The sequence below is a fragment of the Macaca thibetana genome, chromosome 16 (genome assembly GCF_024542745.1).
Source record: "Macaca thibetana thibetana isolate TM-01 chromosome 16, ASM2454274v1, whole genome shotgun sequence".
Taxonomy (NCBI): Eukaryota; Metazoa; Chordata; class Mammalia; order Primates; family Cercopithecidae; genus Macaca; species Macaca thibetana.
This window is the reverse complement of record NC_065593.1, coordinates 66,386,714-66,401,336: the sequence shown is the minus strand read 5'-3', so window position 1 is coordinate 66,401,336 and position 14,623 is coordinate 66,386,714. Positions and strand designations below refer to the sequence as shown.

The 14,623-nt window shown below is 48.5% G+C and overlaps 1 protein-coding gene across 2 annotated transcripts in view; it reads right to left on the bottom strand.

The window, feature by feature from the left end:
• SDK2 (sidekick cell adhesion molecule 2) overlaps positions 1–14,623 on the bottom strand; it is a 312,130-nt gene that overhangs the window by 64,513 nt on the left and 232,994 nt on the right. For both annotated transcript variants that reach the window (XM_050765734.1, XM_050765735.1), the window contains exons 19-24: positions 4,194–4,389; positions 3,908–4,006; positions 3,283–3,474; positions 1,433–1,554; positions 618–727; positions 332–482 (exon numbers count right to left, since the gene is read on the bottom strand). In XM_050765734.1, the coding sequence (XP_050621691.1) occupies positions 332–482; positions 618–727; positions 1,433–1,554; positions 3,283–3,474; positions 3,908–4,006; positions 4,194–4,389 (870 nt within the window). The remainder of the gene's footprint in view (positions 1–331; positions 483–617; positions 728–1,432; positions 1,555–3,282; positions 3,475–3,907; positions 4,007–4,193; positions 4,390–14,623) is intronic.

Genomic DNA, 14,623 nt, shown 5'->3' with positions numbered 1-14,623 from the left:
AACCTCTCTGAGCCTCAGTTTTCTCAGCTGTAAATTGAGATGATCATGTGTCCCTTGTAAGATTACTGGGAGGATCAAATGGGATGAAAATTTTAAAACGCTTGCCATTTGGCGATGCTCAGTAAACAGTATCTTTTAGCTCCTTCCTCTCATTGGCGGGGGGTATTTGTTCATTTGGCTAAGATGTTGATTATCAGGCATCTCACCAGGTAAGTAAAGAAAAGAGAAAGAGAAGAGAAAGGAGCCATAGGAATTCCAGTGCTCACCTTCTGGGAGGCAATGACCGGAAGCTCATGGACAGGTCCCACCCCTGCCCCCCAGGGAGTCTTACCATCCAGCGCAGCCACAGGCTGGTCTCACTGGCCGTGCGCAGAGACACGTTGGCTGGGGCCATGTCAGGGGGTGCCTGCAGGGTCTGGATCTTTCTAGAAGGCTGACTGGGGGGGCTGGTGCCCACGATGTTCACCTGGCGCATGCGGAAGCTGGGGCGGTGAGAGATGAGAAAGATGGTAAGGGCAGGACCCCAGCTCTCAACCCTGTCCTGGTCTGGGCCACAGCCCCTACCCCCCCCCCCCCATCCTGGGGCTGCTGCCCTCTCCCCAGGCCGGTCTTGTTACCTGTAGTAGGTGAAGGGGTTGAGGTCGGGCACCTCCATGGAGCGGGCATCGGGCTCGTTGGAGAGCTGGTGGATCAGCAACCACTCCTCTCCCTCCCCGACCACGCCTACCTGGAAAAGGGCAAGACCTTAGGCCTGTCTAGCCTACAGGGTTCACACAGGGTGCTCTAAGCCCCGGTACAAGCCCTGCCAGGGAAGAACTTGGTTCAGATCCCGGGGCTCATCTGGAGGGCACCAAATGGGGCTACCATCTTTCCAGGCCCCTAAACACGACTGCAGGTGTGACTCAGCCCTCCTGCCTTACAATCTCTCGGGATGCTTGTGATCAACATATTCCTGGGCCCGTCAGAATTCTTGGAGCACTGCCCAGGAATCTGTGCGTTTAACAAGCAGCCCAGGTGATTCTCCTAAACATCCCGGGGCACTTCCAGAGACCCAGGCTGCCCCTCAAACCAGCTAAATCAGAATCAGAGTGTCTGTGGGTGGGACGCAGGTGTGGGCACTTCTGAACGCTCCCCTGATGATTCCAGGGTACAGCTAAGGCAGATATTTTTATCTTCCAGCACCTGGGTATTTTTCTAGGCACCCCCAGACCCAGGAGGGGACTGTAATGTGTGTGTTTTTCCATGTACACAGGTGAGGGGCAGGGGGAGCTGGAGACAATATTGGGAAGTGTGAGCATTTGGGGTATAATGTGCCATTGAGAGTTGCATGTGAAAATTCACAGAGGCTGAAACACACATAAGATTCTTGCACTCTTAAGAGCACGGGGGTGCCCTGGCGGGGGCTGCTGCCCAGGCCCCAGGCCTGCCCTACCTGGGCTTCCACCAGCCAGCGGGAGATGGAGGTTTTCCCATCGTAGCCAGGCCTGAACTGCAAGGTCACGGAGCGGGGGCCGATGTTGGAAATGCCCAGGTTGGTGGGGGGCCCTGGGAGTTCTGGAAAAGGAGAACAGGGTGGGGAAGGAGATCTGGCGAGAATAGCCCTCCATGTCAAATGCGACTTTTGGGCATGGAGAGGGCTGTGTGTCACGCTTTTCCTGGAAATGTCCGAGGAGAAGCACAGCCACGGCCTCATTCCACCCACAGTCTTTGTTTCCGCGTCTTACGGAGAACCATGTTCGTGCCAGGAGGCTGAGACAGAATTGCGGGCCAAGGGAGATCTCCCAGGGCTGAGAGGGGGCTCAGGGCCAGGAAACAGGGGCTGGGATGCCTCCTTCTTCCTGGCAGTTCTGGATGTGAGTGAGGGGCTCATAAGGAAGCTGAAAGCTGCATTCAAACCAAGCCGGGCTGAGAAAGAAACCAAACAGGACCAATCCTCCCTCCGTCCGCACAGATCTCCTGCACCCTCCTAAGCCTAATGACAGCTCAGGAAGGTGACAGGATGGATGGGGACAGGGGGAAGCTTATTTTCTGGCCAGGAACCCTGGGGCTCTTGGAGCTCAGGAAGACAGAAAGAGCACAGATTCTGGAGTCAGAATGAGTCTAAATCTAACTCCACTACTTACAGGCTGTGTGTCTTTGCACAAGTTATCCACCTCTCTGTGCCCCCATGTCCTCCTTGGTAACGAAGATGGTAATAACAACACCTCCCTCAGGGTTGTTGTGAGGATTAAATGAGTCAATGTGTGCAAAGCTTCTAACACCATGCCCTGTGAGCGCTACATACGTATTTGCCAGCATGGCTGTATTTATCACTGGGGGTTGACTGAGGCTCAGGCAGCCCAGTCATCTACACAGCAGGTGGAGGGATGCTGGCAGGTCATACAAGCACTGCCTGCCTGATCTGGATGGGACCACATGGTTATTCAGTCCAAATTCCCATATATACAGATGGGGAAACTGAGGCACAGAGGGGACCCGGAACTTGCTCAACGTTGTAGGGCTTGGCAGAAGCAGAGCTGGGAGTGGACCTGGGCTTGCTCTCTGTGCCAGGCCTAGGAGTATTCCCACCGTGCTCTGCCACCTCCCAACCAACACTTCCACACGATGGAATCCAAAGTGGACTCTGGGCGGCAGCGGGAATTTTTCCCCCGAATCACAGATGCCATTGCCTGGTGTGGAATCTTGTGAGAAATGGGTGAAGGGAGGGGCTGGTGGGGAAATGAGACAAGGTAAGGGGCCTCTGCTTTTCTCAGAGCTGTGGGAAGACACAGCAGGGGGCCAGGGGAGCCCCTGTCCAGAGACCTGGGATCCCGGGGATTCAGCCTGTTCTGAGAGGACCCAGACCCACACAGCACAAGGGAAGGGGAGAGCCCGTGGGAAGAACGCTGGTATTCCTGAAAGACAAGAGGACTCTTTTTTTTTTTTTTGGAGACATGATCTGGCCCTGTCACCCAGGCTGGAGTGTGGTGGTGTGATCTCGGCTCACTGCAACCTCCACCTCCTGGGTTCAAGTGATTCTCCATCCTCAGCCTCCCAATTAACTGGGATTACAAGCATGCACCACCACACCTGGCTAATTTTTGTATTTTTAGTAGAGAGAGGGTTTCACCATGTTGGCCAGGCTGGTCTCGAACTCCTGACCTCAAGTGATCCACCTGCCTCGGTCTCTCAAGGTGCTGGGATTACAGGCGTGAGCCACCACGCCGAGCCAATAAGGGGCCTCTGGAATGGGATGCTGCTCAGGAGAATTCCAAGAGTCCTGCACTGAGAGTGGGCACTTACCTGGGGGCACCCCAGAGGAGATGGTGGAGGCGGACACTTGGCCCTGGCCCTTCGAGGTCATGGCGGCCACCTCGATGGTGTAGGTGGTAAGTGCGGTGAGGCCCGTGACACGGTACTCCAGGGTCACGTTGGGCAGGTAGTGGGTCACACGGGTGTTGGTTCGGTTGTACTCCTCCCAGGAGATCCGGTACCCTGGGGAGAGCCCCCGTGTTGGCATGAGCTTGGCTGTGATCACGAGTTGGCCTGACCCACTTCTCCCTTCTCCACTAGGCTGGCAATTAGATCCACATTGGGAGCAATGGGGCCAAGGGAGGTGGGAGCTGCTGGTGTCATGCCCTGGGTCTCAGGTGTAGCCTCAGTGGGATGCCAGCACTTCAGGGAATTGCAGGGGACATAATGAGTCATCATGGCAGCCACTGAGATCTGTGGCTGAAGGTGTGGGGCTGGGGACTCTGGGATGCGTAATCAAGTGGAGGTGCTGAGAGCCTCTTGTGAATGGTTTCTAAGAAAGCGTGGGTTGGCTTCAAGGGTTTGGGTGAAAAGTAGCTCGAAGGCAGGGGATGGACCAGCTCTGACCTTTCCAGCCCTGTCCTACCCTCTGGTTCAGAAACACTGCGGTGCCTACCTGTGAGGATGCCGTTTTTCTCTCCCGGCTCTTGCCAGCTGACCTTCAGCGACGTGTCCAGAATCTCACTGAAGCTCAGGTGTCCCACGGGCCCAGGCACTGCACCCCAAAAGGACCCCCACCCCCCAAGGCCAGTTAGAGCTAGAGAGAGACTACCATCTGTGAGACAGCCTGCGGTAATCTGGGGGTACCTCAGCCTGCAAGATAAGCCCGGGCTGCCCTTCTGCCTGGGGCACCCAGCCTGGCCTTGGGTGGGGCAGAGAGAGCAGGGCTGGGGGGTGCCTACCATCCTCATGGGTGCGCACCAGCTGCGGGGCGCTGCGTGGCCCATCCCCGGGGGTGGTGAAACACAGCACCGAGGTGAAGTACTCGGTGAACTTCTTCAGGCCAGACACGAAGCCCACGTGGATGCTGTCTTGAAAGTTAGGCCGGGCGGTCACCATGGTAACCTCCTCTTCCTGCTCCGGCTCCCAGGCGATCAGCTGCAGAGAGGCCAGCAAGTCACACAGGGCAGCAGGAAGGTTCCAGAGGAGGCCAAGCACTCTCCCACAGGCTGGGCCAATCAACAGATGGTGTCCAGGGACTGGAGTCCCTGTGGTGTCTCCTCTGAGGGAAGGGACAGGCAGTGCAGGGAAACCACGGGGCACTGGAATTCACTTTGGGGCACTTCTCCGCTTCTTGAGCCACTGACTTTATGCAAAGCACCGTGCTGGGTACTTCCCAGGGGCCGCCTCTCACTGAATTCTCACAGAGACCGAGAGGGTGGCATTTCACCAGGAACAGCTGCATAATTTGCAGGCTCAGTGCAAAATGAAAGTTTTGCCCCTTGTTCAAAAATCACTAAGAATTTTAAGATGATAGCAGCAGAGCATTTAACTAAGTGTGGGGTCTTTTCAAACATGGGGCCCTGGACGACTGCACAGGCGGCATATCCACGAAGCCGGCCCTGTATTCCTTTTGTGAGATGGGGTCCAGGCTGGAGTACAGTGGCATGATCACAGCTCACTGCAGGCTCAACCTCCTGGGCTCAAGAAATCCTCCCACCTCAGCCTCCCAAAGTGCTGGGATTATAGGCATGAGCCGCTATGCTCGGTCCAGCCCCATATTTTATTTTATTTTATTTATTTATAATTTATTTATTTATTTATGACAGAGTCTTCTTACTTTGTCGCCCAGGCTGGAGTGCAATGGCATGATCTAGGCTCACTGCAACCTCTGCCTCCTGGGTTCAAGCAATTCTCCTGTCTCAGCCTCCTGAGTAGATGGGATTGCAGACACGCACCACCATGTCCAGCTAATTTTTGTATTTTTAGTAGAGATGGGGTTTCACCATGTTGGCCAGGCTGGTCTCAAACTCCCAGCCTCAAGTGATCCACCCGCCTTGGCCTCCCAAAGTGCTGGGATTACAGGCGTGAGCCACTGTGCCCAACCCAACCCTATATTTTACAGATGAGGAAACTGAGGATCAAAGAGGCTCACACAGGTAGGGGGAAGCTGGTTCTGGGATTCCAAGCCCCGAGCTCCTACATCTTGCCCCAGGTGAGCTGGGGCAGCTTCGTCTTTGGAGTTCTCCAAGGGTACTTCCTACAGAGCTGGGAACTTCAGTTTGTGGGTAACCATTATCCTCTTACACTCCTTCTAAGTTGGGATTTCCATCTTAAATATCAAGCAGAGGTGGGGCATCAGCGGGAAAGTCCTATGTGGAAATCCCTCAAGTTCTTGCTAATCTCCCCTCTGCAGATTGTACCCGGCCCCCGCTCCCTCCCGCTTCTCTCGCCTCCTGCTCTCACCTCACGCTCCTGTTTCTGGGCCCTTCATCTGTCTCCAATAATGACAGCTGGTTTCAGAGATTTCCTCATTTATTTGAAGTTGATTAAATAGCAATTAATGGTGAAAAGCAACACTTGATGAGTTTTAATAAGCACGGGTATTTATAGATATAAAACAATACCACGCCAACGTCTCCCGATTAACTCGTGCCTATAACAATGCTTAATCTTCTCCTTTTCATGGCCGTGTATTTATAAAGGATGTTTTGAAATTTAATTGGTATTGTGAAAAGATAGCCTATAGCAAGTTAATTAGACACTAATTAGACCCTCAAAATACTAAACAGAAATACTAAGTGGCATTTAATAAGTATGTTAAATATCCTCCGTATTTCGATTATCTTGTTTCATAGCAATTATGTTGCCGAACTTCTTTTGAGTAGATTAAGAAACAAGTTTAATGTTTTAATTTAATTTAATTAATGTAAATTCAAATTAATTATGCTGTTAGAATTAATTGTGTGGTGTGTTCCCTAGCAAGTATAAAATCTGGGTAAATATTATTTTATTGGGCTTAGGCCAATTATAATCTCTACCATTTTTTTAAATAAAGAGAAAAGGGTGTCTTTACAGATGCCTTAAAACAGTATCACCAGGCCTTACCCACAAAAATGACCCAGAGGAAGCACACAAGGTAACGGAAGTGTGGTTTGTGGAGTCACGCTGTTGACTTCATTTTCCTACAGCTTGAGGCCTGGATCCAAGATGGCAGCAGGGCCACGGGTTCCTGTGGTTGTTTCAAAATATTTACTCTGAGCCGGGCGTGGCGGCTAACACCTGTAATCCCAGCACTTTGGGAGGCTGAGGCAGGTGGATCACAAGGTCAGGAGATCGAGACCATCCTGGCTAACACGGTGAAACCCTGTCTCTACTAAAAACTGCAAAAAAAATTAGCTGGGTGTGGTGTTGTGCGCCTGTAGTCCCAGCTACTCAGGAGGCTGAGGCAGAAGAATGGTGTGAACCCGGGAGGTGGAGCTTGCAGTGAGCCGAGATCACACCATTGTTCTCCAGCCTGGGCGACAGAGTGAGACTGTCTCAAAAAAAAAAAATTTACTCTGGGATGTGAGCCACTTGTCCTTCTCCAGCTGCATGTGAAAAGGAGGAGGCTTGGCGATAGGAGGCCTCCCCACCTCAGGTCCAGGGAGAGAAAGAGTAAAATTCCCTTTTGTGTCCTTCATTGCCCTAAAGAGGTTGGGCTCTGGGCAGCTGTGGGATGGAACCTTAGTGCTCAGCTCAACACACAACAGGGCTTCCACCTGTTGAACTCTTACTATGTGCCTGGCCTTATTTAATCATCACAATGAGGAGCAGATGGAAATCATTGTCCTATGCTGTTACAGAAAAGGAAACTGAGGTTCAGGAAGGTTAAGGAGCTGGCACGTGGACCTACAAAGAGCTGGCTCAATTTGTGGACCCTGAGACCTTTCCTGATGACTTCTGTCTCTCAAAGGTACGCAGAGGTGTTGAGATGAGTGTTCTTTAGGACGACTCTGTGCCTTCTCCTTGTTAGTCAGTTTCAGCGTTGATTTACCCTACTAGGTCCTTAGTCTCAGGTTCTAAGCAGACGGGGCTCCCCTGAGAAGGCTCGGGTGTGTTCTGGGGAATGAGCAGTACACCTGGGTTCCTGGGACATGCAATTCCCTTAGAGAGCAGAGGCCCAGGGAGGCAAGCCTTGTCACTGAGCAGCGGTGCTGCTGATGGAGGGTGTGGGAGGAGGGCAGCCTTGCAGCTGGCACACTTGAACCTGAACCCACCTCTGTGACTTAATGTGGGACTCAGGGAAAGTCACTTGACCACTCTGAGCCTCAGGCTATTCTAGGGGATAGAAACAGCTGCCTTGCTGGGTTTCAGGGAGGAGCAGGTGAAATGTCTCCTGTCCCTGGTGGAGGCAGTCCTGAATAGGGTTGAAGGTGTGGGATGGTATATATGGCATCTAGCTACTAAAGTTAGAAAATAAAAGTCAGGCTGGGCGCTGTGGCTCATGCCTGTAATCTCAGCACTTTGGGAGGCCAAGGCAGGTGGATCACCTGAGGTCAGGAATTTGAGACCAGCCTGGCCAACATGGTGAAACCCTGTCTCTACTAATAATACAAAAATCAGCCAGGGGTGGTGGCACATGCCTGTAATCCCAGCACTTTGGGTGGCCAAGGCGGGTGGATCACCTGAGGTCAGGCGTTTGAGACCAGCCTGGCCAACATGGCAAAACCCTGTCTCTACTAATAATACAAAAATTAGCCGGGGGTGGTGGCACATGCCTGTAATCCCAGCTGCTTGGGAGGCTGAGGCAGGAGAGTTGCTTGAACCTGGGAGGCAGAGGTTGCAGTGAGCCGAGATGGCACCATTGCACTCCAGCCTGGGCGACTGAGTAAGACTCTGCCTCAAAAAAAAAAAAAAAAAAAAAGAGAGAAATCCTATCTCTCTGTCTCTCTCCCTCTACCCTTTTGCAGATGCACAGACTTCCAGAAAACAACTTGGAAGGCGATGTAAGAAAGCACCGACAGCGGCCACCTGGAGTGAGGAGGGTTTTGGAGTTGGCCACAGTACAGCCAGGCAGGTGGGAGACTGGGATGGAGGCCTTCCACTATCTGTTTACTATTTTTTACTTTTTTGGTTTTTTGAATCACATATTTTAGGTTTAAAAATTAAAACATTAAGGCCAGGCACAGTGGCTCACGCCTGTAATCCCAATGCTTTGGGAGGCCGAGGTGGGCAGATCACGAGGTCAGGAGATCGAGACCATCCTGGCTAACACGGTGAAACCTCATCTCTACTAAAATTACAAAAAATTAGCCGGGTATGGTGGCGGGTGCCTGTAGTCCCAGCTACTCAGGAGGCTGAGGCAGGAGAATGGCGTGAACCTGGGAGGCGGAGCTTGCAGTGAGCCGAGATTGCGCCCCTGCACTCCAGCCTGGGCGACAGAGCGAGACTCCATCTCAAAAAAAAAAATAATAATAATAAAATAAAATAAAATATTAAAATATTAAAAAATAAATTGAATGAACGGTATTTGGCAATAGTAGCAAAATTATTTACACATTTTCCCTTTGACTCAACGATCTCATTTCTAGGAATCTAGTCCAAAGTTATACTGCGAAAACAAAAGAAGAAGCCGGGCGCGGTGCCTCACGCCTGTAATCCCAGCACTTTGGGAGGCTGAGGTGGGTGGATCGCCTGAGGTCAGGAGTTTGAGGCCAGCCTGGCCAACAGGGTGAAACCCCGTCTCTACTAAAAATGCAAAAAATTAGCCAGGCGTGGTGGTGGGTGCCTGTAATCCTAGCTACTTGGGAGGCTGAGGCAGGAGAATTGCTTGAACATGGGAGGTGGAGGTTGCAGTGAGCTGAGATCACACAACTATATTCCAGCCTGGGCAACAAGAGTGAAACTCCATCTCAGAAAAAAAAAAAAAAAAAAAAAAGATATATGCACAAAGTCATTCACTGCAGAAAGCATAGTTATAGTAAAAGACTAGAAACAACCAAAATGTCACCACTTGGGGGCTGCTTGATTAAACTATGGGAGATCCATATGGTAGCAGAGGATACAGGTGTCAAAAGGAACAAGGGATGTATCTCTATACTTTTATGGAGTGACCTCCAAAATATATTCTAAATAATGATAATAATAAAGGGACTGGGCGCAGTAGCTCACACCTGTAATCCCAGCACTTTGGGAGGCCGAGGTGGGCGAATCACGAGGTCAGGAGTTCGAGACCATCCTGGCTAATATGTGAAACCTCGTCTCTACTAAAAATACAAAAATTAGCCGGGTGTGGTGGCGGGCGCCTGTAATCTCAGCTACTCTGGAGGCTGAGGCAGGAGAATTGCTTGAAACTGGAAGGCAGAGGTTGCAGTGAGCCAAGATTGCACTACTGCACTCCGGCAAAAGAACAAAACTCCATCTCAAAAAAAAAAAAAAACAAAAAAACCAAAAAAACAAACTATCTCTCTCTCTATATATATATAGATAGATAGATAGATCAATCGATCAAGAATGTGGAAAGTACATTGCCACTTATCTGAGAAGGAGAGCACACACATTTATGTAGGCTTGTACAGCAAATCCTTGATATTCATGTGGGATTGATTCCAGGACCCCCCACAGATACCAAAACCCACAGCTGCTCAAGTCCCTGATATAAAATGGTGTAGTATTTGCATGTAACCTACACATCTCCTCTTATATACCTTAAATCACCTTTAGATTATTATAATACCTAACACAATGTAAATGCTATGTAAATAGTTGTTATACTGTATTGTTTGGGGGGAATAATGACAAAAAAGTCTGTACATGTTTAGTACAGATGCAATTTTTTTCTGAATATTTTCAGAACCATACGAGATTGGCTGAATCCACAGATGTGGAATCCATGGCTACTATATTTTTTGTTTGTTTTTTGAGATGGAGTCTTGCTCTGTTGCCCAGGCTAGAGTGCAGTGGCGAGATCTTGGCTCACTGCAATCTCTGCCTCCCCGGTTCAAACGATTCTCCTGCCTCAGCCTCCTGAATAGCTGGGATTACAGGCACCTGCCACCATGCCCAGCTAATTTTTTCTTTTTTTTGTATTTTTAATGGAGATGGGATTTCACCATGTTGACCATGCTGGTCTTGAACTCCTGATCTCAAATGATCTGCCCGCCTCGGCGTCCCAAAGTGCTGGAATTACAGGCATGAGCCACCACACCTGGCCTGTACTCATTTATATTAAAAAAAAATGGAAGAAAAAACCAAACCAAGAAAACAGAAAGCAATCAGACTTATGGGGTGTGAGAGGACAAGGATTGAAGCTGATTTCTCTGAATTTGCTTTGTAGATTTGACTTTATTATGTAAATATTCAACGTAATTATGGAACAAAATTAAATTAAAAAATCAATCCCTAAAAATCAAAACCACAATGAAGCAAATGAACCTAATAGAGTATTGAGCTGTGGCAAAATTACAGAGAGAAATGACTTCAGAAGACTTAGCAGTGCGATGTGAAGTCCATCCCTAGAGGGATATACCTTAGGAACAAGAAGAACGGCAATAATCGGAAACTATGTTGAGTAATCAGAGTGTGGATATGACTATTCTGAAACTGTTGTGTATGTTTGTGGGGATAATGTAGGTGGGTAAAATGCTGGTATTATAGGAACTGGATTTTCAGTATGGACAAAAGAGATATAGACAAAAGACCAATGAGATTATTAGTCTGTTATCATGAAATGGAATTGAAAGTGTGAGTATCTATAGTATCTTAAAAAATAAAGTATTGTTTAGCTAGCCGTTAACAGGGCCTAGAAACAACAACCATTTCTGGAATAAATGCACTGCAAGTGCTGAAACTGTGATATCTACAACTATCGTTTCTCTCTAAAAGCAACAAGAGCCCCTTGAAGAAATGGCCGGTGCCTGGCACAGTGAGGGGAATGTATATATAATAGTTTGGAACACCTTGTTATACCAAATTGCAAGGAAGCCATCAGAGACTACTGGGGCCACATCAAGAGGGCTCACCGTCAAGTTGAAGAGGTCAATGATGGGTCCATTTGTACCACTGAATTGGCAGCACCCAGTACCATTCAAGAAGCATAATCATGGTAATAGATTGAAATATGTCAGATTTGTATTAAAAAAAATTCTTAGTTATCTAATAGTACTACCAAACCCAAAACAAAACAGAAAGATGTCCCCCTCCAACCCAAGCTCATCTATTACCTGAGAAGACAATAAGGAATCCATTTATTATTTATTTTTTCTGTTTTTTAGAAATAGAGATGGGGGGGAGTCTCACTATATTGCCTTGGCTGGTCTTGAACTCCTGGCCTCAAGCAAGTCTCTTCCTCAGCCTCCCAAAGTGTTGGGATTACAGGTGTGATACACCACGCCCGGCCAGAACCGATTCATTATATGAAAAATTGGTAAATAAGGGAAAAGAATTGAACACTTACCCTGCTTTTCCTAGATAAACTGAAACTTCAGGTAGCCAAAAAGTTGATAAAGGGAAAATTCTTGTTTTTTGAAAGCATTTCAGTTACTAAGTCAAGAAGAAATTATAATATTTGCCTATCCCCATATTATAACCCTTATTGAAATGATAGCTCATAGATGACTGTCAGTGGCTGACCTCACAGTAAGAGAGACAGCCGGACTTTGTGCCTTCTGATCAAAATACATAATGCCATCTAGGAAGTAAAATATTTCTTTTCTTCTCGTTTTTTTTTTTTTTTTGAGACAGTCTTGCTCTGTCGCCCAGGCTGGAGTGCAATGGTGTGATCTCTGTTCACTGCAACCCCTGCCTCCCAGGTTCAGGCAATTCTTCTGCCTCAGCCTCCTGAGTAGCTGAGATTACAGGTATGTACCACTACACCTGGCTAATTTTTTTTTTTTTTTTTGAGACGGAGTCTCACTCTGTTGCCCAGGCTGGGGTACAGTAGCACGATCTCAGCTCACTGCAAGCTCCGCCCCCTGGGTTCATGCCATTCTCCTGCCTCAGCATCCCGAGTTGCTGGGACTACAGGCGCCTGCCACCGCGCCTGGCTAATTTTTTTTTGTATTTTTAGTAGAGACGGGGTTTCACCATGTTAGCCAGGATGGTCTCAATCTCCTGACCTCATGATCCACCCACCTCGGCCTCCCAAAGTGCTGGAATTACAGGCGTGAGCTATCACACCCAGAAGTAAAATATTTCGCATAACAAAAAATCAAACCTGAATCAGATTAACCTCTAGCTTTAAGTTTCAATTCACTGTAACTATAGTGTTTAGAGGAATGCATTGAATGACCCCACAGGGATGCAATCAGCGAAATCCAGACAGTGGAAAATTCTGTTGGACAAATGACTAAATTTCTTCCCAAATAAATTACAATAAAGAGAGAGGGAGAGAGAAAGAAAGAATCTGTAGATCAACTGAGACCTAAAAAAACCCCTCAAGTGACTGCAATTGTGTGAACTTCATTTAGATCCTGAAGCAAATAAAACCACGAGTAACAGAAATTATGCGGCAATCAAGGGAATTTGAAGGCTGACTGGATATCTGATGATATTACAGGGCCTGCTGATATTTTTAGCCATCATAATGATAATGTGGTTACTGTGGTTTTGTTTTAAATAGAGACCTCATCTATACTATTTCTTTCCAGAAACATTCATGGATGAACTGATACAATGCCTGGGATTTGCTTCAAAATGTTCCAGGGGAGAGGCAGAGGGTCAGGGCAGAGATGGAACATACCTGGCTGTGAGTTGGGCGTTGTTAAAGCTGGGAATGGGGCTATAGGCGTTCACTGCAGTCTTTTTTTTTTTTTTTTTTTTTTGAGACAGAGTCTCGCTCTGTCGCCCAGGCTGGAGTGCAGTGGCCGGATCTCAGCTCACTGCAAGCTCTGCCTCCCGGGTTTATGCCATTCTCCTGCCTCAGCCTCCCGAGTAGCTGGGACTACAGGCGCCCGCCACCTCGCCCAGCTAGCTTTCTGTATTTTTTAGTAGAGACGGGGTTTCACCGTGTTAGCCAGGATGGTCTCGATCTCCTGACCTTGTGATCCGCCCGCCTTGGCCTCCCAAAGTGCTGGGATTACAGGCTTGAGCCACTGCGCCTGGCCTCACTGCAGTCTTTCCTCTATTTGGGTGGATGTTCAAAAATTTTCACAATTAAAACGGGGGCAGCTGGGTACGGTGGCTCATGTCTGTAATCCCAGCACTCTGGGAGGCCAAGGTGGGTGGATCATTTGAGGTCAGGAGTTCAAGACCAGCCTGGCCAACGTGGTGAAACCCTGTGTCTACTGAAAATACAAAAATTATCCAGGCATGGTGGCGTATGCCTGTAGTCCCAGCTACTCGGGAGGCTGAAGTAAGAGAATCGCTTGAGCCCAGGAGGCAGAGGTTGTAGTGAGCCAAGATTGCGCCACTGCACTCCAACCTGGGTGACAGAGCAAGACTCTGCCTTAAAAAAATAAATAAATAAATAACTGAGTGTGGTGGTACATGCCTGTAATCCCAGCTACTCGGGAGGCTGAGGCACAAGAATCGCTTGAACCCAGGAGGCAGAGGTTGTGGTGAGCTGAGATGATGTCATCACGTTCCAGCCTGGGCAACAAGAGCGAAACTCCATCTCAAAAAAAAAAATAAAATAAATAAAGAAAGAAGAAAACCAAAAGGGGAAAAATATTCATTCTCACTGGAGGTATACAAGGGACAAACACTGCTTTTTTCTCCTTGTGATATGCTGAAGGCTAAAGAAGCAGAGGAAAAATAATACCTGTTTTTATTCATTGGTATTGAAAACGTTATCTACAATTAAAAATAACACATTCTCTCTCTGTCTGTCTCTCTGTCTCTGTCTTTCTTTTTTTGACACAGGGTCTCGCTCTGTCACTCGGGCTGGAGTGCAGTGGCGTGGTTTCACCTCACTGCAGCCTTGAATCCTGGTCTCAAACAATCCTCCCATCTTAGCCTCCTGAGTAGCTGTGATCACAGGCACTCAATACCATACCTGACTAACTTTTTGTGTGTGTAAAGATGGGGTCTTGCCATGTTGCCCAGGCTGGTCTCAAACTCCTGGGCTCAAGGGATCCCCCTGCCTTGGCCTCCCAAAGTGTTGGGATTACAGGCGTGAGCCACGGTGCCCAGCCCGATATTTTCTTTTTAATGTAAGGAAAAGTGAAGGCTCCGGTTTGAATCTGAGCTTTGCATTGACCTTGTCACTGTGTTTGACCTTGAACAAGGAACTTCCCTCTGGTGCCTCAGTTTCTTCCTCTGTAAAATGGTGTGATGATAATATTCCTTTTTTTTTTTTTTCCTTGAGACGGAGTCTAGCTCTGTCTCCCAGGCTGGAGCGCAGTGTCATGATCTCAGCTCACTGCAACCTCTGCCTCTTGGGTTCAAGCGATTCTCCTGCCTCATTCTCCTA